The sequence below is a fragment of the Penicillium subrubescens genome (genome assembly GCF_028828155.1).
Source record: "Penicillium subrubescens strain IBT 31985 chromosome Unknown utg000010l_segment0_segment0, whole genome shotgun sequence".
In the NCBI taxonomy this organism is placed as follows: Eukaryota; Fungi; Ascomycota; class Eurotiomycetes; order Eurotiales; family Aspergillaceae; genus Penicillium; species Penicillium subrubescens.
In genome coordinates this window covers 1,738,686-1,765,469 of record NW_026643160.1, presented here as the reverse complement: position 1 = coordinate 1,765,469, position 26,784 = coordinate 1,738,686, and the positions used below count along the sequence as shown (strand labels likewise).

The 26,784-nt window shown below is 51.7% G+C and overlaps 10 protein-coding genes across 10 annotated transcripts; 3 read left to right on the top strand and 7 right to left on the bottom strand.

The window, feature by feature from the left end:
• Window positions 1-1,855: 1,855 nt before the first annotated feature.
• N7473_011805 (uncharacterized protein) lies at window positions 1,856-2,193 on the bottom strand (the record flags this gene model as incomplete). Its single annotated transcript, XM_057157744.1, has 2 exons — window positions 1,856-2,067; window positions 2,109-2,193. The coding sequence occupies 2 exons, from the start codon at window positions 2,191-2,193 to the stop codon at window positions 1,856-1,858; spliced, it is 297 nt and encodes a 98-aa protein (XP_057003594.1).
• Window positions 2,194-3,407: 1,214 nt separating this feature from the next.
• Window positions 3,408-5,115, top strand: N7473_011804 (N-ethylmaleimide reductase; the record flags this gene model as incomplete). Its single annotated transcript, XM_057157743.1, has 6 exons — window positions 3,408-3,435; window positions 3,498-3,788; window positions 3,838-4,124; window positions 4,181-4,303; window positions 4,345-4,734; window positions 4,786-5,115. 6 exons carry the CDS (start codon window positions 3,408-3,410, stop codon window positions 5,113-5,115), a joined length of 1,449 nt encoding a protein of 482 aa, XP_057003593.1.
• A 471-nt stretch (window positions 5,116-5,586) lies between these two features.
• On the top strand, window positions 5,587-6,699 carry N7473_011803 (alkene reductase; the record flags this gene model as incomplete). The annotated part of the gene is made up of 1 exon (XM_057157742.1): window positions 5,587-6,699. One exon carries the CDS (start codon window positions 5,587-5,589, stop codon window positions 6,697-6,699), a length of 1,113 nt encoding a protein of 370 aa, XP_057003592.1.
• A 101-nt stretch (window positions 6,700-6,800) lies between these two features.
• On the bottom strand, window positions 6,801-8,200 carry N7473_011802 (uncharacterized protein). The gene is made up of 3 exons (XM_057157741.1): window positions 8,144-8,200; window positions 7,092-8,080; window positions 6,801-7,031 (listed from the first exon to the last, which is right to left on the bottom strand). Exons 1-3 carry the CDS (start codon window positions 8,144-8,146, stop codon window positions 6,968-6,970), a joined length of 1,056 nt encoding a protein of 351 aa, XP_057003591.1. The 5' UTR covers window positions 8,147-8,200; the 3' UTR covers window positions 6,801-6,967.
• A 234-nt stretch (window positions 8,201-8,434) lies between these two features.
• N7473_011801 (RIC1 family protein) lies at window positions 8,435-11,940 on the top strand (the record flags this gene model as incomplete). The annotated part of the gene is made up of 5 exons (XM_057157740.1): window positions 8,435-8,758; window positions 8,831-10,225; window positions 10,278-10,545; window positions 10,606-11,081; window positions 11,131-11,940. The coding sequence occupies 5 exons, from the start codon at window positions 8,435-8,437 to the stop codon at window positions 11,938-11,940; spliced, it is 3,273 nt and encodes a 1,090-aa protein (XP_057003590.1).
• A 408-nt stretch (window positions 11,941-12,348) lies between these two features.
• Window positions 12,349-13,257, bottom strand: N7473_011800 (translation machinery-associated protein 20; the record flags this gene model as incomplete). The annotated part of the gene is made up of 3 exons (XM_057157739.1): window positions 12,349-12,739; window positions 12,862-13,002; window positions 13,244-13,257. 3 exons carry the CDS (start codon window positions 13,255-13,257, stop codon window positions 12,349-12,351), a joined length of 546 nt encoding a protein of 181 aa, XP_057003589.1.
• A 297-nt stretch (window positions 13,258-13,554) lies between these two features.
• On the bottom strand, window positions 13,555-15,200 carry N7473_011799 (YchF/Obg family ATPase; the record flags this gene model as incomplete). The annotated part of the gene is made up of 3 exons (XM_057157738.1): window positions 13,555-14,106; window positions 14,371-14,928; window positions 15,126-15,200. The coding sequence occupies 3 exons, from the start codon at window positions 15,198-15,200 to the stop codon at window positions 13,555-13,557; spliced, it is 1,185 nt and encodes a 394-aa protein (XP_057003588.1).
• Window positions 15,201-15,904: 704 nt separating this feature from the next.
• On the bottom strand, window positions 15,905-19,491 carry hir1 (putative histone transcription regulator Hir1; the record flags this gene model as incomplete). The annotated part of the gene is made up of 5 exons (XM_057157737.1): window positions 15,905-16,002; window positions 16,079-18,832; window positions 18,896-19,114; window positions 19,229-19,303; window positions 19,455-19,491. 5 exons carry the CDS (start codon window positions 19,489-19,491, stop codon window positions 15,905-15,907), a joined length of 3,183 nt encoding a protein of 1,060 aa, XP_057003587.1.
• A 486-nt stretch (window positions 19,492-19,977) lies between these two features.
• N7473_011797 (SPFH domain-containing protein) lies at window positions 19,978-21,770 on the bottom strand. Its single transcript, XM_057157736.1, has 2 exons — window positions 21,210-21,770; window positions 19,978-21,129 (listed from the first exon to the last, which is right to left on the bottom strand). The coding sequence occupies exons 1-2, from the start codon at window positions 21,704-21,706 to the stop codon at window positions 20,331-20,333; spliced, it is 1,296 nt and encodes a 431-aa protein (XP_057003586.1). The 5' UTR covers window positions 21,707-21,770; the 3' UTR covers window positions 19,978-20,330.
• A 1,211-nt stretch (window positions 21,771-22,981) lies between these two features.
• N7473_011796 (La domain family) lies at window positions 22,982-26,065 on the bottom strand (the record flags this gene model as incomplete). Its single annotated transcript, XM_057157735.1, has 2 exons — window positions 22,982-23,555; window positions 23,631-26,065. 2 exons carry the CDS (start codon window positions 26,063-26,065, stop codon window positions 22,982-22,984), a joined length of 3,009 nt encoding a protein of 1,002 aa, XP_057003585.1.
• Window positions 26,066-26,784: the final 719 nt, after the last annotated feature.

Sequence of the window (26,784 nt, the reverse complement as noted above, 5' to 3'; positions counted from 1 at the left end):
TATGGTTGCAAGGTATTAGAGCGGAGATGCCGTCAAGAGCACTTTAAATCTACAGGTTTCATGCTTATATGGTAAAGCAAAAGCCTCGCCATCGCTGTACAGTACACTTAGGAAGGATAGGTCAGGGTTATACCCGTGGCACTGACCACCCTACCCCTACCGGGTTAGGGTGGTCCAACTTCCAATGAAAAAAAATCTTCCCATTTCCCACAATTTTTCCCTTTTACCAACCACCAATATGACCGATTCGTACGCTGAACAAGAGGCTCGCATCAGTCGCGCTCCAGAATACTATACCAGCGGTAAAAATCATAATTTTGAATGTTAGACGCACTAGTCTCCAAATTACCGGAGTTTTCTCAACAAATGTTCATAGTGATGTGCGAATAGTACTATATGTGCTGTATCTACATTATTTATCCATTTGTTCCGTCGGCCCGACTCTGTTGTCTCCTGTGGCATACTTTAAATGGTTGCTTCACCGGTGACGTTGAGCCCTCATGCAACAGCGGCTGTCCCCCAGAATTCGACACGCTGGTAGAGCACAAAACTACAGAGATTTTAGACAAAATGTCAGATATGTGAATGCATATGTATAGGAACTCGCGAATAGAGAGGGGAAACACGAGTGAATTGTCTTCTAAGTAAAGAGTGGAATGCGAGCCGGCGCACAAGGACAAACTGAAAGCCGCAGTACCTGCGAGATACTGGACAGTGTTGTCGCAGGATGCCAAAGTTACATCCAGAAAAAGCATGGAGTTACAAGAAGCAAAGAAAGATGGGGAGACGGAACAACCGAAACAAGTTACCCGCAAGTATCGGCTCCATCCCCTTGACATGTGGGTGCTCGATGAATAAGCATGTTGCTAGTGGTAACTAAGATACCACTCCTAAGTTCGACAATTTTCTCTATGTAGAGCAGGGACCCGGTCACGTCTTTGCCTGGCCCTCTTTCCTAGGCCTCGACCATGGGAATCAGCCGATTGTTGGAAAAAACCACCTGATTGCAGACAACGCGGAAGCGCCCGTCGGCTCCCGGGACGGACAAGCTAGGCCTAGGAGCTTTGTTGCCTCTTGTTTTCATGCAACAGGTATAGCTCAGACTGGTATTGCTCAGGGGCCCGGTTGGCGCCAGAACGTCGGAGGTGCGAGAAATCCTCCATATCTGCCTCTCAGAGATCCTCGAGTTTTTGAATGTCGATCTCACTCTGCCCTTCTATTCTCAGTTCAGCCCGTATGTGTTCTCGCCCGTTCTCAAAGTGGATCAGAAAGTTGCGAATGTCGGTATCAATCCAGCCTAAACCGCGGAAGCTATCGCATATATTCTGCTGGAAAGGAGTCAAGTTGGAAAGATATGCGATGACCTCGGGGGATGTGACGACTCGATCCCTTTGACCTCAAAGGTTTGCAGGGTTTGTCGTCTTCTTTGGCCCTGCATAAAGCAGGCCGGTGATTTCCTGCCAGGTCTAGGCCTGTTCCTTTCCTTTGTGCTTCAGGGCCTTATAGACCCTATTCTGTTCCCTTCTGCTTCTTCTTCCTTTCCTAGTCGTCTTCGTCTTCCTGTTCCTAGATAGACCAATTGACTCAGTCTCCCTTCTCTCTTCGCTTCCTGTGCCAGCAGCGCCGTGGGCGCTGTCAGGTTTGCTGGAACCGGCTATATCATCAGGAGGGGTTCTAGCTTTACGATCCAGTTGCTCTTGGGAGACAAATTTGAGTTTGAGGTGATTTCCTCTGAGATTGGGGGCCTTAATTCCTCTATCTGGCTCCTTTGATTGAGCGTTGGGAGCATCTATAATGGAACTGTCGAAGGCTAGACCGTTGAGTTGAGGGATCTGACTAGGGACTCCCTATGTCACTACTTGCTTGAGAAACCGTTGAAGAGCTGTAGGAGTTGCTCAGACACCTCAAAATCGACGACTAGTTGTCGTCCAATACCGAGATCTGCAGCCGCATGATCGGAGAAATAAAAGTGTCCTTGAGAATCCGAAAAGGAGACCTGCTCTAGCCCTCTACAATAACCGTTGTTGAAATAGTCGTCTGTTGAAGGATCACCCTTCCACGGGTCTCCTGCAGAGTGTGTCCGCTGGAACGTCATCACCAAGCCGAACCGTAGGCCCCTTCAGCAAAAAATGCCTCGAGAACATCGTAATACTCGTCAACTTCGCCGCCAGTAACTTTTGCAAGTAGATGCATTGCGGTGAGGGTCCTGTATTCTGGAATTCTGATTTTATTCCTAACTTTCTTGCTGATTGTGAAGGAACATAGACCAGTAATTCTCAAAAGCCAGGAGAGTAGGAAAATCGGAGGCCAATTTTTGCTTCAAAAAGGGGAACTTAATTCAGCCTTTCCCATGACACGTATTCATTATTTATTCGGTTTGACTCGTATACGGCCTCGGATATAAACGTTCCTTGGATCCATTTCTAAATTAAAATCATTAAGAAGGGTCCCAAAACAACCACGAACAGCTTCCAAACAAAAGCAGATTTAGAGTGTCCAATTTCGAAGGAGTTTTTTCATCAGGGACAGGATGAGATTGTGCCGAGAGATCACCCAATTTAAATGTTCAGGACATTTACGGTACTAGCTAGGAACACATTCTGTATCACGGCAGGCCGCAGCTTGATGTCGCAGGCCCACTGAATGACGCCAAGGCTACTTGGCAGTTGGGGCCACGAAAGAAAGTCTCAGTTAAGTAACTTATCCGTGCCTTCCAGCGCACCCATCTGCTTATACGAAAGGTACATCTATTATGAAAAGGTGGTTATGAAGATCGTGTGGCGCAGGAAGTGTATGGGTGCGCTGGAAGGCATGGATAAGTTTCGAGTATCACGGCACTCATCAAATTGACGTGGAGCGTTTCCAACACCCAGCGCCCCAATGGCTTCGTGTCGGAACTGAAGGAAACCATGACTGCGCAGAACAGAACCAAACGAAGAAGGATCAATCTTATAGTTGGTGGTTTTCTTTTGTTAAGCTCCCATAGCTACTTGATGTTCAGATTTCTTAGATACCTATAGTCCTTCAATCATTAAATCCAGAGGAGACATAGAAACTTTTGCCCACGGCGGGGTGGGGCTTCCAGATATGGCCCGAACAGTAGCTCGCATCTTAAACTTTGACATATCTCTACTGTGACATTTATTTGATCTCTATTTCTCTATTCCTGCATTTCGAAGATCGCCCCTTCTTCGTGCTAAAATATCCACTCGATGTGGTATCTAAGCAGTAAGCACACAATTCCGATTTGTAATCAAAAACCTACCGACGATCATCCATTCAACGCATCTCAATCAAGGTATGACCTTCGATCTTTTCTACAGTGAATGTGTTTTGTTTTGTGGGGGAAACTGCATTCCAGTACCAATAAAGGTCGCCCATCAAGCTCTGAGCGCCATTCCATTACGATGGTCGGTCCCCAGAAGCCCGGTATAGGTAAGTCAAAGCCGCAAGCCTTCAACGCCTAGTGTCCCACCGCTAAAATATTTACTGGGAAGGAGACCAGTATCATTTCATCACCATACATGATCCGCATGACCGCACAGCGAGTCGTCTAGCTCGATCGTATGCTGTAGCCCGAGGTCTCGAGAATAAGCGAAAGGCGCAGTCAAAACTGGGTGACAATTTTCGCATAGTATCACCCAAAAACGATAGTGAACGACCTATAAAAAGACGGGAATCGGAACAAACTCTTGTGAATCAACCAGGCATTCCCTGCTCAGCCCCACCTAGCTTTTTCCATTGGCTAGCTGCGGAGTCACCGAAGCTAAATGAATTGCTAAATCGAGGTAAGACGAGCTTTGCAAACACTCAACTTACACATGTCAATATTAATAGACGATGTAGAAATAACCACACCAGCTGGAAACGCAGTATTGAGTGTTCTGGATGAGCTTGTGCTCCAGAATTTCCGTCCAATTCTTCGAACAGGGCCAGATGATGATGTTCTCCTGAATGCCATCATGCTCACATTTTCCTTCTCAATTGCCGCTGGTCACTTGAACAGGCAGTGTCTTGAGTATCAAAGTGCAGCTTTGAGTTCCGTTCGCAAAAGGATTAATTCTCCGAACAAGTCTACCATGGAGTCGACGATGGGTGCTATTCTACTTCTCGCTGGTGTAGAGGTAGGTTGGAACGTAAATCCATAACAAGCAACGACCAAGATTTCTAAATTCGATAGGCTCAAAAAGGAGTGCCACGTCAGGTACGGCTTCACATGGGGGCAATCTATCAACTTCTCGAAATATGCCAAAGAAAAGGCGTTTATCTGAGCGACGGCATCAAGCGTGCAATATTCTGGTCGGTAATTCAATACATACCTATGCTATACTTCATTAACATAAGTCCAGGTCGGACTTGAACTCTGCAGTTATAGCAGGTTCGAGCCGGGTTTTCGATCACACAACCTTCTCGGAGCTTCAGTGGAGAAGAGACCCTCTTTCCCCCAAATTCTTCACATTACCACCTGGCTTCCAACCCCTATCTCATTTACTAGACGAAAGCTTTTCCGAGATACTCAAGGATATCCATGCCTTGCAATGCATTCGGGATTCTGCCCTATTTGGCGCAGTGGATGTAATATCGATGGCCCATATCGATAACCATCAGGCTTCTATCCAGTCAAGGCTAATAGATTTGCCCGATGGCTCACCGATCTCGGATTGTTGCCATATCGCGGCATATCTCTGCTCAACGATGCTGCGCTGCAAGGTTTGGCGCACTTCGACTATTCCTGTATGTGAATCACCCCAGTTCCATTATATATTGCTCTTCTGACGTTGGTAGTCACACCTTTCCTTACAATTACTCAGCAAGCTTCAGAAAGCAAAAGAGGATCCAACATGGAATAATCTACGTGAGCTTCTTATCTGGCTTCTGCACATCGGCGGGGCTTTTGCCCCCACGGGATCAATACGAACTGCTTACAAGAAACTGTTACATCTGAGCCTCAGCACCAGACTCGCAGGCCTGTATACCTCTTGGGCAGAGCTGTGTGCTATTCTTCGGCAGTTCATCTGGTCAGATAAAGCATTCATGTCGCAGATTAGGGCATTTTGGGAGGAATGTATTGTCGAATATAGGTTGGAGCAGACAAGTCGCACGCCAGAAGGTTAATCAGGCCTCTCCTAGCTCTAAGATTGGCCGAAACTTGCTGTGATTACCATGATAAAAATTTCCCATCTTATTGTGCTCGATTTGGATGGTAACAGAGAGAGTGCAATCATAGAATTAGCATAGACCCGGTCAACTGCTTCATACTGAACTATTTGTAATCGCCCTTCTTGAGCCTCTGTACCCACTCACCTGAGCAAGCCGTGTTGTGATTGGCCACATACCTAGTTTCCTGTCCCAAAATGGAATAGCGTACTGAACTAACCTTAACTGGAAGCATCTCATTTCCATTCCGGGAATTATCTCTGTGCCCTAAATGTACAGAGCAATTTACCAAACATCAACCAGGTGCCGAGAGCTCCCGCTTTGCGTTTAATGATGGCTATAAATACTCAGTTCAACTCCTGGCTGAATGAAAAATACTTCGCTCTATATTCCACATTTGAGACCAACTATCTAAAGAACCCATCGACTATGACTCCTCAATCCTGTCTTTTCAAGCCCCTCAAGATAGGCGACATGGACGTCCAACATCGCATCGGGATGGCTCCACTCACTCGCTGCCGTGCAAGTCATGAACGAGTACCGACGCCATTGATGAAGGAGTACTACGCTCAACGGTGTGCAGTTCCCGGAACCCTGATCATCTCCGAGGGAACCTTCGTGTCTCCAAATTGTGGTGGCTTCCCTTCCGCACCGGGAATTTGGCGTGAAGATCAAGTCGCCGCTTGGAAAACAATCACTGATGAAGTCCACAGCCGTGGATGCTTCATATTCTGCCAGGTTTTCGCAATGGGTCGTGCTGCGGATATTGAAGTAGCCCGCAAAGAAGGCATCGAAATCGTAGCACCTAGTGCTATCCCGATTGAAGAAGGCGCTGCAGTACCCCGTGCTATGACCATTGATGAGATCCAACAAATGATTCGAGACTTCGTGGAGGCTTCGAAGAATGCTATTCGCGCGGGCTTTGACGGCGTCGAAATCCATGGTGCCAATGGGTATCTCCTGGATCAATTCATTCAAGATGTCAGCAACAAACGCCACGATGAATATGGAGGCAGTGTGGAGAACAGAACCCGTATCCTCGACGAAATTATCAAGGCTGTCGTCGGTGCTATTGGTCTCAAGCGTGTTGGGCTTCGCCTGAGCCCTTGGAGTACATTCCAAGGTATGAGGATGGATGATCCGATTCCGCAATTTAGGGACGTCATCAAGAAAGCGAGTCAGTCGGATATCGCATACCTTCATCTCGTGGAGTCTCGGACATCCGGCGCTATGGACTCTGATGCCCACGATTCACTGGATTTTGCATATGATCTCTGGAATGGTCCTCTTCTTGTTGCTGGTGGCTATACACCTCTAGAGGCACAAAAGCTTGTGGATGAGAGTTATCCAGAAAAGGACATTATCGTCATCTTTGGGCGATTGTTCATCTCAAATCCGGACCTCATTTTCAGGGTGAAGGAGGGCCTGAAGCTGAGTCCGTATAATAGGGAAACTTTCTATGTCATGCAGTCAGCGGTGGGCTATGTGGATTATCCCTTGAGTAAGGAGTACCTGTTTAATGGACAGGAAGTGGCTCACTGAGTTTCAGCATGGAGATGCTCGTGCTTTTTTGTGTCCATTAGTTCGTGATCAGTGCGGTGCAATTTCAGTATATCGGTCAGACTTCCTATTTTCTCGTCACGGGGCCCGGTAGTCATGTATGCATAGAGATCAATAGGTATCGTTATAAGATTCAGTATAAGAATAGTTCATTTCTAAAGAACGCTGCTGAAACTTGGCATCGCCACAATAGCATCAAGATCGTGTCTTTTATTTTCAAATGTCATCCATTGGTCGTCCAAGCCATAAATTACTGGCCACGGCCAGCACCACCAGCACCATCAGCACCACCACCGCCCATCATGTTGCGAGCCCTAAAACCATTCCATTAGCATACTGCGGAGTAAAAATTCACCACACAAGACCAAACTTACATCTCAGCAATGTTGGGGTCGCTCATGAGGCTGGACATGTCGGGCATGCCGCCACCCTGGCCGAAGCTCTCAGCCATCTGACGAAGGCGAGGGTTGCTCATCAAGTTGCCCAGCATATCAGGGTTGCTCATGAGGTTCTGGGCCATGCTGGCGAACATGGGGTTGCTCATCATGGAACCCAGGTCGGGCATACCACCGCCACCGGCACCACCGCCCATCATGCCCGCCAGCGAAGACAAGTCGGGCATACCGCCAGCACCACGGGAAGCACCAGGAGCAGTATCCAGATCCTCCGCTGGGGGTTCAGTAGCACGGCTGGCCTCCTCGATCTTCTTGTTGCAGGTCTCCAGACCACGCTTCATAGCCTCACTGCCGCCGGTGCCCTCCGCCTCAATACCCTTCTCGTAGGCCTCCTTCGCAGCGTGGTAATCGCCCAAGTCGAAGCGAGCAAGACCAAGACGGCTCCAGGCCTTCGAGTACTTGGGATCAACAGCAACGGCCACCTCGGCATCGTCGGCGGCCTTCTCGTGCTGGCCAGAGGCGGAGTAAGCGGCAGCGCGGTTGGAGAGGTAGATGGGGTTGGCCGGAGCAATCTCGAGGGCCTTGGAGTAGGCGTCAATGGCCGCAGCGTAATCCTTCTTGGCCATAAGAGAGTTGCCCTCGGACTTCAGCTTGTCGGACTCCGCAGTAGGCGCACCAGCCTTGGGCTTCTGTTCCTGTGATTCCTGGGTTCCCGCGTCAGCCGCCTGGGGGGTAGACTTGCTTCGCAGCTTCTCGTAGACGCTGTAGATGTTGGCCAAAGACTGGCCACCCACGGCCTCCTTCACGGCGGCCTCATCACTGGGGTCGACCTTGAATGTATCCGCGATGCAGGACTGCGCGATCTCAATGGACTCGGCATCGTCGGCGGTGAGAGTGCCGTCCTTCAGGCTGGAGCCGAGGAAGTCGATGATGGCCAGAGCCAGGCGCTTCTTGCTTTCTGTGGGGGCCTACGAGAGTATATCGGGTCAGCTTGAAAGGAGCGTATACAATACGGGTATGCGAGTCCTTACCATGATGGCAGTTGTCTATGAAGAAAGAACAGAATGAGAATGGAGGGGCTGTCTACATCTCAGGGGAGGAAAAATGACAATGCGGGGGAGAAGTTCCTGCACGTGATACAGCTTATCGTCCCCGTTGACCAGACTGATTGTCTGTTTGGGAACTGCTCCTTTAGATTGTCTTCTTACTTTACCTCCGCGCCGGTGGAGTCTGGCCTTGAATTGCGACGGTTTATGGAGCGCAATGACTCCATGTGAGCTTCAGCGCCGGTCTTAATTCTCCCTCCCCCTGCGAGCCGAGCCATGTACTGGCCTAATGGAGTGCCCCGGGTCTATGCGGTCAACGGCCCCAACATTGCCCATGTCTCGGACGACGTGAATCGCCAGGGCAATAGCAATCCCTTGGCGGAAGAGCAGAGCTCTACAGATTCCCAAGAACCAACAGATGGCGCTCGCGAACGGGAGAACCCAGAAGGCCGGGGTGATGATCTTAAACCCGAACAACCCCCGTCCCAAGAGGATGCTTCCCACTGGGAGCAAGAAGCAATTGGTGGCCTGTGTGTCTCTCGGTCAGGCCATATGTTTGCGACCATAACTGAATCTTCAATTTCATTATGGCAGACCAGGGTATGTCTTGCAAGATGTCCATTATAGCTTGAGGTATTCGATGTTAAACTCGGTACTAAACTCCTTCGGCAGCCCACGGCAGTAGTAGCCGCGGTAGCTCGGTCCGCATACTCCATGACAACCTACGGACCAAATGTGGCAGTCCTTATGCATCCCGACTCGACAATCCTTGTGGTACAAACCCTCAATGGATATCTCCTCACCTATTCGGTCGCTTCGGACCCTGCGACGCGAGTCTACCAGCAAAGGTTCGACCACTCCACACATCCCCGCCGGCAGCAACTGGCACATTTCTCGGCCGTGGAAGAGGCGAACGTGGTTGGGGATATCAGTATCAGGTTTCGAATGGCGATTAAGATTGAGTCGGGGATTGTCAAGGCATTAGCGCTGGACCAGGAGCTCATCGTTGCCACGGTGAAGCCCCCTGCGATTCAGTGCATTCGTTGGGCTCCAGAGGCCAGTGGAACACAGACAAAATCCGAGTTGCTGACCCGGATATTGAATGTACCAAAAAAGGTCTCACTAGTCGATATGGTCTATGACCGCGCCATGAACCTCTTGATCTGGCTCACCAGCAACGGTCAGGCATATGCTGTGCAACGAGCACCTGGGGGTCAAGAGGAGTCCGAGGCGCCTAAAAAGCTATTCCATGGCCACTGCTTCCATGACCCCAAGAGCGATGGGGAAGAGGCCCTCAAAGTAGCAGTCAATGCTCGGTTTTCCTTACTTACAGTCAGTTGCGCAAATGGCGAGGTCTTGGTTTACACTGCCAAAGATTATACAGGGAACGTGCCTCTTTCCCAGAAGCTGGACCTTCCAGCATCTCCTTCATCAACCGGAGCATTGACATTCATGAACTACTCTCCTGATGGATATTGCTTGTTCGCCGGCTACGAAAATGGTTGGACAACATGGAGCGTTTTCGGGAAGCCTGGTGGTAACAGCTTCTTTGTTGACCCCAATTTGGCAACTTCCAATGGAGAGAACTGGCTCACGGGTGTCTCAAATGGGTCCTGGATAGGTGGTGGTTCCGACATCATTCTATCAGCACGAAATGATCGACGTCTTTGGATCCTAGAGACGGCGCGCAGCGCGTTGACAGGATGTTTTTCCGCCGCGAATTTGGCTCGAGGGTTGCTACAAACAGGGACTGAGTTCATACTGTATCGTGGACATGACTTGCCTGATCTGATGACCATCTCTGGCAAGGACTCACTCTGGCATCATGCCCAGTATCCTCCCGCATACCTTCACTCGCAGTGGCCGATTCGATCCTGTGTGGTGTCTCAGGATGGACGCTATGTGGCAATCGCGGGTCGGCGTGGATTGGCACATTACAGCATCAACAGTGGCCGATGGAAAGTCTTTGAGGACTCTAAAGTGGAAAACTCATTTGCGGTGCGAGGAGGCATGTGCTGGTACGGGCATATCCTGATTGCGGCTGTTGAGAGCGATGGCTCCTACGAGGTTCGTTCATCAAAACTTCAGTTGCATCAATGAATCTAACGGGCATAACTAGCTGCGTCTTTACTCGCGCGAAGATGCGCTGACCAACAGCTCTATCATGCACATCGAATACCTCCCGTCACCAGTGGTGTTTATCGGTCCCTCGGGGGAAGACTCACTCTTGGTCTACACCTACGACAACATTCTCTACCACTATATCATCAACTCAATGCAGACACAGATAACTCTTGTTCCAGTCGGACAGATTGCCTTTAACGGAATTGTCAGGGCACCTACTCGAGTCCGAGCAATCAGCTGGGTCTTGCCCGAGGATCAGATGCGTGAGTCTTTTCGTCATACGGCCTTTTGGTCTACGCATTTGTATCTAACATATTGAACAGGGAATGGCGATCCCTCGCAGGACGTGAAGGTAGCGTCAGTACTCCTACTGGTCGACGGTAACCTGGTTCTCCTCCAACCCACCGTGACGGAAAGTGGCGATCTCAAATATGACATGCGTGTCATTTCCCATGACGTGGAGTACTACATCTTGATGCGAGACCAACTCTCCTTCAATTTCTCGTCTCAAGTCGACGAGTCTCTACCGTCCAGCCCGTCGGCCGAGATGGCCCTCGAGCCATCATACAGCAGCCTGTCACTTCGGGACTCCTTGTGGATGTTCCGAGGTAAGGATCTTCTGGCTTGGAATGACGTTCAGGACATTCTGCAGCAAGAGACGGTGCCGACTCCTCTCAATATCCCGTTGGACTTTTATCCTTTGTCTGTGATCTTGAATAAGGGTGTCGTACTCGGAGTGGAATCCGAAATGACACAACGGCGAGATGTCACCTTCACCAGCTTGAAATTCGCCATCCGAGTATGTTTCGCTTGTCTTCTGTCCTCCATTATCCACTAACCCGTGACAGACACATCTTTTCCTTCCATACTTCCTACAGTACTGTCTCGTCCACCTTGGAACACCAGCTGCGCTCTCCTTGTGTCGACACTTCTCTCACTTATCCTATTTCGCCCACGGCCTCGAAATTCTACTCCATCACGTCCTAGACGACGAGGTAGACAACGAAAGCCGTGCCAACAAGGCCGATGGCCCGATAATCCGCGAAGAACCCCTTCTCCCCACCGTCATTGCCTTCCTCCAGGCATCCCTCCCCACGCCTGAATACCTCGACATCGTCGTACAATGTACACGCAAGACAGAACTCCGATTCTGGCGCACCCTCTTCACATACCTCCCCCCACCAAAGGTCCTATTCGAGCAAGCCCTCAGACTCGACGCGCTCAAGACAGCCGTCGGTTATCTGCTCGTGCTCCAGGCCTTTGAAGACGAAGAAGAACTTGGCCACGATGGGCACATTGAAGAATACGTCGTTCGTCTCATCGGCCTAGCATCTCAGAAGGCAGACTGGGAGCTTTGCGGCGAGCTTGCCCGATTCTTGATTGCACTTGATTCATCTGGCGAAATGCTGCGGCGTGCAATTGGTCGTGTTGGCTTGCGGCCTAGTCCACGACCGTCGCCCAATGGTGGCCATTCAGGCTTAGGTTCGAGAACTGCGTCGGCGGCAAGTGTGAGGGGCTTGGGGCTAAGTCTTCCGGTGCGCACGCCGTCTTGGTCATCTCTTTCTCCGACCTCGTCGCTCTCGCCACGCCTGAATGGGCGTGATGGAGAGGTGTCTGATGAATACGCGCGGTCTGTGGACAGCCGCGAGGGCTCATGAGTTACTATCGAGCATAATATCCCATCACCATGTCCGTTGGACTCTTTTGTATATAATTTTAATCTAGCGCACTATTCTGTTCATATGCCAAGCTACCTACCTACCCATCATCTTAGCTTGACAATCGAAATCAAGAATGCAGCCCAAACGACTAATGGGATTTGTCTTGGACCCTAAGAGCTATTGCCCTTGACCAAACTACACAGAGCCGGCCTCCTCTCCGGCACTTCTAGACCCTATAACATTCTGCACCAAACACATAAGACAATCCAATAATTCATAGCTTTTCTCATTTCATACCAACATAAAATAATCATCACCATCGGGGGTATATTCAACCAACCGATCCCAAATCCCAAAAAGTCATAACACATCTCTCCCATCCCATCCCCATTCCTCTCCCACTCTTTAATCCAACTGCATCTTCCAAAGCCCATCCCCCAAATAATGCCCCTCATCCATAACAACCCCCTTCCCCTTACTCTTCATCTCCTCCGTGCCCACCTTGAGCGCACCAACAAGACAAACCTCCTCTTTGCCCTCGGCCTTAACAGCAACGACCTGTCCCGCCTCAAGCGCATGCTCTGCATCAGGCAGGCGGCCGCCCGGGGACGTCAGGCCGGGAGCCATGAGTGTGGCACCCGAGAGGACAAAGCGGATTGCGCCGCGGTCGATTTGGATGGTTGGGAGGGCGGTGGGGTAGGCGTGGATTAGGCGGAGGTGGGGGATTGGAGGGTCGTCGAAACGTTGGAAGAAGAGGGGGGTTGATTCTATTGTGTAGAGGGTTGCGCGTTCGGGGCTGGTTGGGGATTAGTTTGATTGTCTGGTTTGGTATTGGGTTTGGGGAGGGCGGGGAGGTTGCTGGTGTAGGTTGACAAGAAAGGCTTGAGAGTGAGGAGTGAAGGTGCAAGGGGGGCGTACAGCTTGACAGCTTCCAGAGAGGCCTTCTTGGGCATGATCTCTTCAATGTAGGGCTCGAAACCGGGGTAAGTCTCCAGCAGCTTTTGCCGCAAGGCGCGAGCTGCGGAGGACTTGACCTTGGAGCGGTTGCTTGGTGGGATACTGCGAGGGAAAAAAACATGTCAGTAAATATATTCATTCAATTATTGAGGGTAGGGTCTCAAAGCTGCACACGTCGAGCATGCATGTATCTCTGGTGTGCTGAATAGCTGTCTTCGGAGATTGTGCTCTTGTGTGAGAGCTCTGATATTCCATTGCTCTGCCTTAATGGGCGGGATAGAGTCCGTGGACAAGACTGTAGTAGCTCCGACAGGCTAAATCGGGCCTCAAAGGTACCACTTACTCTTTCTTGAACATGATGCTAGTTGTTGGAGATAATTGATTGCTCCGGGTGGGTGAAGTGGGATGCGCGGTGAGAGTCACGTGATGGTGTTTACTGAGCGGCGAGAGATTTCGAGGAAAGAGGGAGGATGAAGGAGATATTGGATACCGAGCAAGGAAAATGGCCAACTTAAATGCAGAGATTGTATTGCTTTATGTAAGACCGAGCAGCATGAGTGATCTACTAAGGAAGAATACTCTTTACAATGGAAGGACTCATGTAGTGATGTGTACAGTGAACAAGATATCATTTATTGAACTACTGAAAAGCACTTAGGACTTGGCAGCACCAGCCTTGATGAGCATGATGTCACCATCCTCAACGACGTAGTCCTTGCCCTTGGTCATGACCTTACCGGCAGCCTTGACAGCAGCCTCGTCGCCGAGTTCCTTCAGGGTGCTGTAGTTGTACACAACAGCCTGAATGAAGGTCTTCTCAAAGTCGGTGTGGATAACACCAGCAGCGCTGGGGGCCTTGATGCCCTTGCGGATAGTCCACTGGCGAACCTCATCGGTACCGGTAGTGAAGAAGGAGGCCAGGTTTAGAGCCTGACGCATGGTGGTGATGACCTTGGGCAGACCAGAGGCGGTACCAAGCTTCTTGCACTCCTCCTCAGCGGCAGCGTCATCACCCATCTGGGTCAGACGCTCCTCGAACTGGGCAGAGATGGGCAGAATGGGCGAGTTGGGGGACTTCTCCTTAACCCACTCGAACAGCTTGGGGAGGTACTTGTTCTTCTTGCGGATGAAGTCCTTCTCGCTCAGGTTGACGAGGTAGACGACAGGCTTGGCAGTCAGAAGGAACAGAGGGTTGATGACTTCGACCTGGAGTTCAATTCTTGTCAGTATGAAAGAACTGAAAAGCGATTGAGATGATTTTTGGTTGTAATCAAAAAAACTCCAATGTTTTTTTTCAGTGCAGTACTTTAATTTCAAGATGCCCTCGAACGTGATATAAAAATGAGGGATTCAACGAGCTGGGATTATCGCGCTAGGCGCTTATTCATCATAAAAACATTGGAGTTTTTTTTTTTTTTTGGGGGAAGGGGTGGATGTAAGATGTGGGAAGGAAAAGATTTTCAAACGTACCTCCTTGGGGCCCCATTCACCCTCACGGATGTCCTTGCCATCCTTAAGCCACTCGAGGACCTTAGCAGTAGTAGCCTCCTCCTCCTTGAGCTTCTTCATCTCCAGCGACTGACCACCACGGCGGGTCTGCTTGGACAGAGCCTCGAGAGCCTTCTCGACGAACTCGATATCCTTGATGCGCAGCTCCTCACTGATGATGGTCAGATCACGGACAGGGTCGACGTCACCCTCGACGTGGATAATCTCGGCATCATCGAAGCAACGAACGACCTGGAAGATGGCATCGACGGCGCGAATGTGCGACAAGAAGGAGTTACCCAGACCAGCACCAGTGGAGGCACCACGGGTCAGACCGGCAATATCGTACACAGTCAAATTGGCGGGCACCTGGGACTTGGGCTTGTAGTGTTGGCAGAGCCAGTCGAACCGCTCATCGGGGACGATGACGCGGGCCTCTTCGGGGTCAATTGTGGCATAGGGGAAGTTGGCCGGGTTACCCAGAGAGGACTTGGTGATAGATTGGAAGAGCGTCGACTTGCCGACGTTGGCAAGACCAACCTAGATAGATCACATGGTGAGTCTTGGTTGTTGTGTGGTTGGGAAAGTGTGAAGGGAGGGAAAGAAAAAGAGAAGGGGAAAAGGGCGGAAGGAGGATTAAATAGTTTTTCGTGGAATTAAAAAGTGGACTGTGCTGTGCGAAAAAAAAAAACGACCACAGGGGGAAAAAATAGAGGGTGGGGTCGCTGCTCACATACGATACCGCTCTTCAAGTTGTTGCCGGGACGGCCCAGCAGGACCTTCTCTTGAACTTGGGCCTTCTTGGGAGGCATTTTACTGGACTTCTTCTTCTTGCTGGAGTAGAAGCGACAGAAGAGAGGTGGGAGGTGGGGTGAAGAGGAGGAGGAGTAAAGGCGGAAGCGGGCGCAGGGATGGCGCGCGGCAAAAGCAGGACCAGCTGCGGATCGATCGACGATACGAAGGAAAAAAACGGAAGAAGATGAAAGAGACGTGATGGCGGCGCCCACAGGAATAGTGGGCAAGGTCAATTGGCTTGGAAAAGAGCTGGAAACAGCAACAAAATGTCGATTGATCGCGTGGAAAAGGAACAAGCTACAGCTATTCATCCAAGTTTTCTGCCGGTCTGATATTAATACCGCCCACGTGATAATTGAGCCCTGCCCTTTTTCAACGACGTCACTACATCAACTAAAAGCATAACGTGGAATAGGACATGTAGAATGAAGACACCACTGCTAGAACGAATTCATATATTTCCTTTTTGGTAGAAGCATCCAAGCCCATCAGGCGCAAAGGAATAGGTATAATAAAAATACATAGCCTAGCAAGAAAAAGCCCACCTCACGTCCTGCCAGTAGTGGTAGACGCCCAGTAGTGGGAAAGAAAACAATCATGCAGAACAAAGCCCACCACCGTATCCAACCCTCAGAGCCCTAAACAAATCCAAATATAAAACGCCAATGGCAACATAGAGCATCAAGGCAAAGACAGAACCACAGGACGAGACAAGGTAACGTTATAGATCCATCGCGTCGCCAGCTTCAGACACGGTATCAACCATGTCCAGAAGCTTAGCGTAGGGGACCGTGACCCGCTGAAGTTCGCGATATTTACCTGCAGACGTACGTTAGTAAGACAAATCACCAAAAGGATGCTATGCTGTACGCATCAAAATAAGGAAGAAACATACCAAGAGCAAGAATGACCTCCTTCAACAAAGTCTCCCGTGGCCAGCCACACAAGTCATCCGAACCCTCCCGCCAATTACGACCCTCGCGCTCATTAGCCTGCAACCTGGAGGCAGTCTCTGACCCATCCTCATCGTCAAACAATCCACCAATCAACCCCTTAAGTAACTCTTCAACCTTCCCCTTCAACCCTTCCGCACCAATACGCTTGGCATACATGTTCAGGTACAACCGGAACTCCTCCTTAGCACCTAGTGACAGAGCAGCCGCCATGCGGTTCTCAAGATGGGCAATGGACACGCTGGACTCGAATGTTTCGTAGCCCTCGCGCGAGAGTAAGACCTTGATAAGACGTTGGAGGAAGTACGCACGGCCACGTAGGAGGGTTTCGTTGGTAGTGTTGCGTTCCAGGAAGGGGATTATACCGGCGGAGACGGCTGCTTTGGCATCTTTGGTATCTTGGTTGGCTTCTCTGGCTTGGAGGTTGCCCACCGGCGCATCGGTGGAGTTCCAATATTGGCTGCCGACGGCCCACCAAGCTTCTGAGACGCGTTGCCATGTGTACATTGCTGGTGAGTAGGAGTAGCCTTCGCCGTTTGTCAGCGATACAACTATCCGACCTTCGGAGTTGATGCGCGCGTCTGTGACGGCGGGGCCTGCGGTAGGATTTCCGCCGAGTGTGTGAATGGCCGCATCAAGAACGGGTTGCAGGGATACAGGTGGGTGGGGAGAGGATAGGTGCTTCACGTTCCAGACATAACACATTCCAACCGAAGAAATGCAGAGAATCCAGGGACCATTGCACTCCAAAATAACCGGCTGTGCTTCCAGGACCAGCGCGCTTACCAAGCGGCGACCTGCCGGCGTCCACAGATAGATAGAGCCATCTTCGCAAGCAGCTGCCCACAAATTCTGGTTACCCGTGACAAGGAGCACAGATTTGGGCAAGAAGTCTTGCCACAATGGCTGCTCGCCGCGGAACAAGGTCAAACGAACAGGCTCACGGTCCACTGCCCGTCCAGTCAGACTAGCCGGCGAGGGATTCCGCGCTTCAAACACGACGTCAATGCGGCCTTTATCTTTAGCATTTGAGTCACCAGCTTGGGCCGGCGGTTCTGTAGGTTTTCCATTGGGATCAAGTGCGCGCAAAATATGACTGCGAATCTTGGGCACCGCCAGCCGGACCTGACTAATCGACATGCACGGGTTCGTAACTGCAGGTCGAATAAAATCAGGAGTTGGTTGTTGGCCAGTAGCTGGGGGTTGCACGACTGCTGGAAGCAGGCCATCGAGAGTGTTTGCCATGATGGGAGTAGCGCCATTCTGACTGGCAACAGCCACACGCTTCTCGACCTGCCCTTCTTCATCGCCTTCCAGCTGTGCAAGTTTGCGCTTGTTTCCGAAGAGTAGAGCAGTCAGACCACCCTTTGGTAGGCCATCAAATGGTTTGGAAAGGTCAACGAGTGACGTAGGAGTATCTGCCTTCACCTGACTACTGACGGAAGCCATCAGTCGAGCCTGGGGGAGTGATGATTCTCCAGCTCCAGCTCCGGAAACGAGCAAAGGCGCAATACGTTTCTTGCCCTCTTTCGTGTACGTCGGCCGTTGCTTCAACCTCTCCAACTTTGCTAGATAAGGGTCTGGTTTCGGCGCTTCTGTGGCCGGCGTGGAGGTTCCATTCGTCTGAGTCTTGGTCGAATCTGGAGCTGGCGATGGGACTCGAGCAGGCGTAGTGCCATTCGACGGTTGTGGAGCGGATACTCCATTCACAGCGGGCTCTGCATGGCCATCACCCATTAGCGCGCCCATGCGGCCCTCAACGCCCTTCAGTTCACCAGCCTTGCTCTTCTCTTCTAGAAGAAGCCCATCGGTAGTCTCTGTGATACCGGCACCCTTGCGATTCGTTCCGAACTTGGTGAGCGATTTCTCGTTCTCTTCCATCTCCGCAGCCCAGCCTAGCTCGCCATCCTCGAAACGCACCGCCACAATAGCGCCGTCCAGGGCCGTAGCGTAGAGACACTTTCCATCAGGACTCCATGCCAGATCCGAGATGGACTTGGCCGCCATCTCCTGTGCAACCACGATTGGGCGTGCATTGCTCGTGATCCAGACACTGAGTGACTTGTCTGCACCTGCGCACGCAATCACAGTGATATGGTGCTGTGCGGCGTGGTTGTCGGGCTGATTTTTATTCACCGGCTCACGAGAGTAGAGGCGAGGAGAAAATGAGCAAACCTCGACGGGGGCTTCGTGACCAATGAGGTTGATATCTCCATCCCAGGACCCACGATTAATGATGGCCACGGAGCTGACCGGACCGTTGACGGCATTCGCAGCAGCAATATGCATACCGTCCGGTGACCACGAGCAGCGGCGGAAGTATGCAGTCAAGGGAGAGTTGGCGAAGGGCGCGGTGATGGTATGTTCCAAGACGAAATTGTTCATTTGGTCGTGGGAGGTGGAGTTCGGGGCAGGGGAGGTGAATCGGAAGATGCGCACAGTGCGATCATCGCTTGCCGTCGCAAAGTACTTATTCGCCGGGTCGAATGTGATTCCCTTGACATGACTCTGGTGCACAGCTATCGTCTTCAGCTTCTCGAAAGTATGACCCGACCATACGACGACCTTCGAGTCGAGTCCGACAGAGACTAGAATCGAAGAGTCGTGCGACCACCCAAGATCCTGCACATCATTATCGTGTCCAATCAATCGCCGAATCGTGCGCCAGTTCTCAACTGGAGGTGCCTCGTCTGAACCTGTATTTTTCAGACTCCATTAGTGTTCTGCCTGCCAAAAATCTCGCCAACCGCAAAACCTACCGAATGTGGAGTGTGTGGGAGGATTCGAATCAAGCGTGTACACGCAGACAATCTTGTCATCCGCCCCTGAGGCAAGGTATTTCCCATTTGGCGAGAAGCGAACCGTATGAATCGTGCCGGAATGATTGCTCATCGAGGCAAGCTGCTTAGGCTTGCTCGCGAATTCCGGGTTTCCGGTGTTGTGAATAGCCTCCGTGGACCAAATACGAACGTATCCATCTAAAGTGCATCGAAAGCGAAATGGTTAGCATCAAGCCTCGTCCTTCCGCCACCTCTTCATATAGCTTTCGTCCGAAGATGTTCCTCGTCCATCAGATATCCGGTAAATCTCACCTCCAGCAGCGGTCACAAGCCTCTTCCCATCGGGCGACACATCGCAACTGTAGACCTCGAAATCTTTCCGTTCACCTATCGAAGCACACGAGTTAGTCCCCGTATTCTCAAAAACTCTCCCACGGACTAGCCTAGCGGTAGCTCAAGTCTACCACCTAGCCCTCCAAGCCATCTTTCTCATTCCAAATCCCAACGAAAACCGATTTCGCCGAAGAGACAATCGTACCTCCATGCGTGAGCCAGACAGGCTTGATAATATGCATTGCGCAACGCGGGCAGTCAGTGCTGCTCCCTTATATCGTATGAAAACAATCCAAGTACAAAAACACGGCTCGTTATCGAAGATCCCAGCTCCAGATGAGCGAGCGGCAGCGGAGAAGGGTCGGTTGCGGATTGGCGGCAGTGTAGGATGAGCGTTAGGTGTTTATCAGGCTGGACATCGCAGGGCAGTCGGACAGCACCAGCACAACCCCTGTGGTGTTGGATCCCGGGCGAAATTGGGATGTGGCGGTGTTCAAATTGGCGCGGCGTCCGCAGATACCTTCGGGGTGGGTGGGAGGGATGATGATGGAAGTTGAGGTCCAAGGAGAGCGCGCCCGTTCGAAAAGTCGCGATCTCCAGATTTGGCGCCGTGGCCCGAGCTCCCTTTCGCGTTTGACTTTAATTCGGGTACAGAATTATCCCGCGGAGGGCACTATCTTCACTACTGTAATTCTAAACAAAAGATAATAATGTCAAGAATTGATTTACACACTTATCATACACTGGCCTTGTTTTTTATTTTCCTCTTTGGCTTCCCTGTCAATGCCGCAATACAATATCCTTATGTACAAGTACAAAGACCAATCGGGTTATCCCGCAGCGCAGACCAGAGACATCAGTGCGATTTTTGACCCCATGGGAATATGCCAAACGATTCAAATAGGCAGGCCAGAAGAGGAATATTCAACTGAAGGGAGTAATACAGCGGTAAAAGAGAGCCGGTTGGGACAGGATGCAGAACACAAGGGAAGAATGATATTAGCATACATCAGGAGAAGAGGAAGAATGAAAGGTGGAGAGAGGGAGAGGGGGTTGATCGTTTCGTTTCAGATGCGCTTATTTATTTCTTCTTGCTGGCCTCATCGAATCCATCCAGCACGCTCTGCGCAACACCGTCTGGCGACAGCTCATCAGCGATGGCCAAATCGACATCACTCTCCACCTCCTCAAACTCGTCTGACTTCCTGCTAGGACGGTTCTGGCCGAGAGCCTTAGCAGCGAGGCCCTTTGCCTGGGTCTCGTTGATCTTGCCATAGACGGACATGGCCGAGGCAATCATGCCACCCATGTCACCAACGTTACCAGGAACCACAACGGCAGTACCCTCGCGAGCCAATTTGGAGAAGGCATCGACGTACTGCTCAGCCACACGCAGGCTAAGGGCACCCTGGGCACTCTCCTGGCCATCCTGAATGGCGCCGGCAACCACCTCGATTCCGCGGGCAGTGGCCTCGGCCTTGAGCTTGATCGCCTCGGCCTCACCAGCAGCGCGGTTGATCTGCTCGGCGCGCAGGGCTTCGGAGGCAAGAATCACGGATTGCTTACGACCCTCGGCGATGTTGATCGCGCTCTGGCGCTGACCCTCGGAGTCGAGAATCTCGGCACGCTTCGATCGCTCTGCAGTGACCTGACGGTGCATGGCAGCCACGACGCCGTCGGGTGCGTGGATATCCCTAATCTCGTAACGCAGGCAGACAACGCCCCAGTCCTGCGCGGCCTCGTTGATGGCCTGAGTGATGTTGGTGTTCAGCGTGGCACGCTCCTTCAAAACGTGGTCCAGTGTCAGTTGACCAATCTCGGAACGCATCGTCGTCTGCGCAAGCTGGGAGATGGCGTATTCCGCATCCTCGACGCCGTAGCTAGTTGGAGCAGAGGCATCGGTTAGTCAATGGCCCATAACATCCATCCATACAAGCCATTGTTCACTAGAGCTACTCACCTAGCCTTATACGCATCAAAAACCCTCGTGTATAGCACACCGTCCAACTCCAAGGTAACGTTATCCGCCGTAATAGCATTCTGACTCGGAATCTCAGTAGCCGACTCCTTCAAACTCTTAACATAGGCAATCCGATCCACAAACGGAATCAGAATAGCAAGACCCGGTTCCAAAATCCGATGGAACTTTCCCATGCGCTCAACAATCCACGCCGTCTGTTGCGGAACGAATCGTACGACCGTGTTGGCAGGAAGAGTCTGGCGGTTTGAGAAGTAGGTAGTAGGACCGAGACCGGATCCCTGCGAGCCACCAGCTGCAGCAAAGTTGCTAAAGATGGACTCTGGGGCGAGATTTCGCGGGGAATTCGAGACCGCGCGGGTCTGTGTCGGTGTCACGCATGGTGCGGTGGTTGATCGGGGAAGGCGGCGCTGTTGGGGGAGGAGGCTGGCACCGCGAGACCGGAGCAGCCTTGATGTCTGGCGGGATGCACCCTCCATCTTGAGAGGTGTGGGGTTCGGGACGGAGGAGTAGGTATAGTGGAGGGAAGGACGAAGAGTAAGCTGGTTACGTCGAGCTGTCCGGACCTTGGCGAGGTTCGGGCTTTGTCGTTGCTCCGAGTGGATGACCTGTGGAAGCCTGAGGCATCAAGGTCACCTCCACATTTGCAGCTTGCGGCCAGGCACAAAAGAGCACATATTACATACTGTAGTGGCCAGTATTCATACTTGCGAGGTAACAGTCCGTCCTCATTCGCATTTAATATTTGTCAACTAAAAAGACCTAAGGCTTTAAACCTCCTACGCTGAGCCATAAAATTTTGTACTTAGAAATCCACACAATGCATGTCACATTTATCACATTAACCCCAGACAAAAGAACGAAACAACCTGATTTTGCACGTGAATACCAAACACTCCACATAAAAGACCCAAGCAATCCCAGCAAAACTCAGTACCCAATAAAGATGCTATGAAGATATGAACCTTCATCGAAGAAGTAATCAACTGGTCCGTGTATGCACCAGCGGCAAACAGCACGCCCTCCATGCAAGAATCCCCCAACTGCAAACGCATCCACCCAGCTTTGACAGCAGGAATGGACCAATTTAGATCTCAGGAGGAAAAAACGGTTGACATCATACAAGACACTTTTTCATTGCTGTTCTCGACCATTGCATTTGCTCGGGGTCGTTGCACCGTCATGTTGATAATCGCTGAGATCCAGGACAGAAGAGCCAGGCACCACCGGTCTGGATCAAAAGAATAGAATGGGCGAGAAAAGATAACAATAAGAAGAAGAAGCACACAAAGAATCTCTATGATCAGAAAGAATAACGTCATTTTTTGAGCCCGGGGTACCGATGGTATCAGGCAAGAAAGAAAGGGGATATTTGCCCAGTAATATCATGCCCGGACTCCGGATAACCATTTTGGTGAGAAAAACGAAAAAAAAAAAAAAAGCCCCATGATTTCGAAGCAAACAGCACGGATAGAGAGGAGACTCGCGATAAGAATAATAGATGGAAGAGAAGAACTCCGAGGCTTCGCGGTGAACCAGGAAACCCAGGGCGCCGAATTTTGAAATGGGATATGGAACCATTCGGCACTTGCGAAAGGAAGTGGGCGACAATGCATGCAAGACCTTTTAATCACAACAATGCTGATCATAATCTGAGACGAAACGCGCAAGGGGATAAAATAAAAAGATAAACAATATGACCCCAGAAAAAAGATAAACGTATTTGGAAACGAACAAGGAGACCGAGGATGAATTTAAGCAGTGAAGTTCCTCCACGCCGGTCGGCTCTGGCCATACACCCCCTTGTAGTAGTAGCCAAGCCTGCGACAGTTCGTGTCCTCCATCGCACCACTTGCCATAGACGAGCAGAGGAGTTCGAAAACCTCGTTGTTAAGCTTCGTTGTTCTGTCATCAGACAAGTTGACAATGTCGGAAAGGACCAGGTCGGGAGTAGGCATGGGACTGAGAAGAGAGGCTTCGTAGAAACTCATTAGAGCGTTGAATCCATAGTCGGTGTGTCGTGTGAAAAGATCATCAAGGGCTGATCGCCTAAATTCATTGTACAGTTGCAGATTGAAATCGCGCAGGAGGTACTGTGACCAGGTACGATAAGGGGTGCCGGTCTCAGCAGAATTGGCTGCTGGGGACCATCCCCAAGGGTGGTAGAATTGGGACATGTCGGGGGAGTAGTAGAGAGGTGGAGAACTTTTAGGGTCATAAGATCGCGTATCCTTCGCTTTGAACGGCCAGGCCTTCCTCTTCGGAAGCTTAATCGCTGAATGGGCAACGGAACTGGATGGAGAGCCCCATTCCTTGTCCATGTCAAAGCTAAGAGAGGAAAGAATCAAAAAGTCAGCCAACATTTGGAGCGTGCCACTTGCATGAACAAAAAAATCAACTCACCTAGAGGAAGGCCACTCCGTTTCACACTGAGGGGGATGCGACGTTTCCGGGGGCGAACTTAGTCCGCACGCTGAGGGATGATTGTCAATAACTGGGTTATCCATGGGGGGAGTAGAAGAGCCTGTCCACTGGGTGCTCTCTTCGGCGAGGGAGGAATGATCCTTGGGGAGTCCTACATTGGCAATTTCATTCAGTGCCGGCTGGAACTCTGGGGCAGTAGACGAAAGCGGCGTCCGATTTCCGCGAGATGCGGTTCCGTTGGGGACAAACTGGCGAGGTCCGTTGTGAATCGAGCTATTCGGGGCACCTTCGTTATGGTTGATCGGAGCGTTATCGTCGTTCTTGGCGTGCTTAACGACCGGAGCACCCTCATGCTGAGCCGAGGGGTCCCGCTGGTCAACGGGAAGAACCCACTGGGCCCAGCTCTCCTTCGGGCGGAGACGATCCACGCCATCCTCACCAATCTGGTAGTCGACGTTGCGAAGGCCACGGGAAACGTGACGGAGCATCTCAAAGTCCTCAGTCATGGACTTGACACGCTTGAAGCTGGCGATGACACCCAGAGGCACAAAGCCCTGAGAGTCCATGTGACGACGCAGGAACATGTCCTTACACATGTTGTCAACCGAGAAGTAGTACTCGAGTTGCATGGACAGCATACTCATGAGGCTGAAAGGCTCCATGTACTGCTGGTATGGCATGGCGCTCATAGGACCAGGAGCCACATTGGCAGGGTAGGAGGGGTACATAGTGTTGATCTCGGCGGGGAACTGGTAGACATTGTTGTACATGCCAGCAGTCGCGGGCAATGACGGTGAGCGCAGAGGAATCCGGTTGTTCTGTTGCTGACCGTTCGGAACTCCGGTGTGAGATCGCTGGCGGTCGTTGAAGCTGAACTTGCCAGGCACGAAGTTGTTGGCCATGGCGAACTGAGGGTTCTGAGCAAAGTTGGAGTAGGCTCCACGGCCGCGGTTGGCATTGCGGCCGCCACGCTCAGCGCGGGAGTCACCACGCTCGCGGTTGAAGTCCTGGAAACCAGAAGCATCACGGTTCACGTCCGCAGACTTGGGGCCCGACTCGACACGGCGCTCGTTAGCACGAGCAGCAGCCTGAGAGTCAACACCCAGGTGAGCATTCTTCGAGTTGCGGTCACCAGCCCGAGCATCCTGGTTACGTGGGAACTGCTTGCCATCACGTTGGGAGCGAGGGAAATGCTCGCCGCCGTTGACCTGCTTGCCGTTCGTGGTGGCATCTTCGGCACCACGGGGTCCACGGCCACGCTCTGCGGCCTGGCCCTTACGAGCCTCCTGGTTGGCAACGTCAGCGCTGGTGGAGCGTCTGGCATGCGCGGGAAGAGAAGCTGCGCGACCGCTGCCAGTCTCGTTCCGACCACGCTCACCGGGGGCCTGCTTGGCGGGAGCAGCTTGTCCAGAAGCAGTCTTGTCACCGGCGGCAGCACCGGCACCATGAGCACCTCCTCGTCCACCGTCACGTCCACCACGAGTGGGTTTGCGGCCACCACGGCCAGCCGGTGTTGGGAGAGGGGTGTTGAACACAGCAGTAGGGACGTAGTTGACAGGCATCCACTTTTCCTTGCCGTGGGATCGAGAGGCGGGGCTCTTATCAGTTCGCTCGGGCTTATCCGTCTTCTCTTGGGCCTTCTTCTTCTCCTCACCCAGAGCAACCTGGGGAGTCGGCCATGATGAAGCGTCCGCAACAGAGGACAAAGCCTCGTCACGGCCCTTGCCGTCGGACTTCTTGCCCTTGGTACCCTCAGATGCACCATCGGTACCCTTCTTCTTCGAGCTAGCCTTGCCAGACTCTTGTTGTCCCTCCTCGGATTTACCCTTGCCAGCAGCAGGTGCCGGGGTAGTCTTGGCCTTGGCTTCCTGAGCCTCTTTTCGTTGCTGCCAGATGTTCACGGAGGGGAGAGGAGCAGCCTTCAGCTCCTTGGGAGGGGTGGCCTTCTCGGCCTTCTCAGATTTCTCGGGCTTTTCAGACTTCTCTTTAGAGGTCTCCGAGCCATTCTCAGTCTTGTCAGCCTTGGCATCAGACTGAGCCTGCTTCTCAGAGGAAGCGTCAGTGGTTCCATTGGAGGTATTAGAGGCATCACCCTCCTTCGATTGTGCGACATTTGACCGAACACTTGGGGACGAAGTCCGGGAGTTGGTGGCCTTGGATCGATGAGCGTGCTTGCTGGTGACGGTAGTAAACTCAGCATCATTGTTCACACTTGTCGTGGCAGTCTCGGGCTCCTGCGGCGTCTCGGTCTCGGAAGCAGTGGTCACAGACTCAGTCGGGGCAGGAACACTCTCGCTGGGCTCCTCAGTCTTGGAATCCGACTTCTCTGGTTCTGTTGATGTAGACTTGCTGGGCACCACAGGGGTGGCAGAAACGCCCTTGGCGGCTTGCGCGTAGGAAAATGTAGCGCTCATTGTGTCTTTTGATGGGACGAAAATCGTCGATTTTGTGGTTGTGAATGGATCCGTTAAAGAACGGAGGTTTCCTTCGGCAAGTGTGGAGGTCTCTTCACACGCCCACGCGCGAGACAAACTCCAGCACCAGTATCACTTAAAGGAATTTCTTCCACCAAACGGCAACTTCCCGCTCACTCAGTGTTTGTCCAACGCGATATCGGTGATGTCCGGCAAATGAGCAGGATGGGACGAAACGGTAGGCGGAGTTCGGATGAATTTGAGAAAGAACCGAATGAACCGTCTAAACCACAGATCGCATCAGTAGCGTCGTTGGTGATGTATGGTGGAAGGGAGAGTGGTTTGGCAACGGAATGCACAAGACCACAAGCGGCGGAGGGTGAGTGAGGTGTTGGAGAAAACAAAAAGTCTGCGACGGCGATGGGAAGGCGCGGCCCTGTCAATGTCGTAACGCAAGCAGTGAGATATCGAACCAGTAGGTCCGAAGAGTCAATGCGCGTGAGAAGACGTGAACTCTGCGAAATTGTTCCTCGTAACTTGTCCAGACACGTTCGGTTCCTCCGACTTGCGGACTAGACGAGGAGATCTCGGGAGTTCGAAGGTAGGTAGAGGGTCGTGCACAGGGATGCGAACTGCACGTCGAGGGTATCGAACGTCGCGTTTGACCGGAATCTGAACTCGGGTGAGGCCCCTTGTGAGGTTCACAAAGTGCGGGAAAG

Coding starts and splice junctions, on each gene's coding strand:
- N7473_011802 (XM_057157741.1), bottom strand. Junction 7,032..7,091: donor GACCCCAACATTGCTGAGAT/GTAAGTTTGGTC, acceptor GAATGGTTTTAG/GGCTCGCAACATGATGGGCG.
- N7473_011797 (XM_057157736.1), bottom strand. CDS start 21,706: ATGGAGGGTGCATCCCGCCAGACATCAAGGCTGCTCCGGTCTCGCGGT. Junction 21,130..21,209: donor TTTGATGCGTATAAGGCTAG/GTGAGTAGCTCT, acceptor TGCTCCAACTAG/CTACGGCGTCGAGGATGCGG.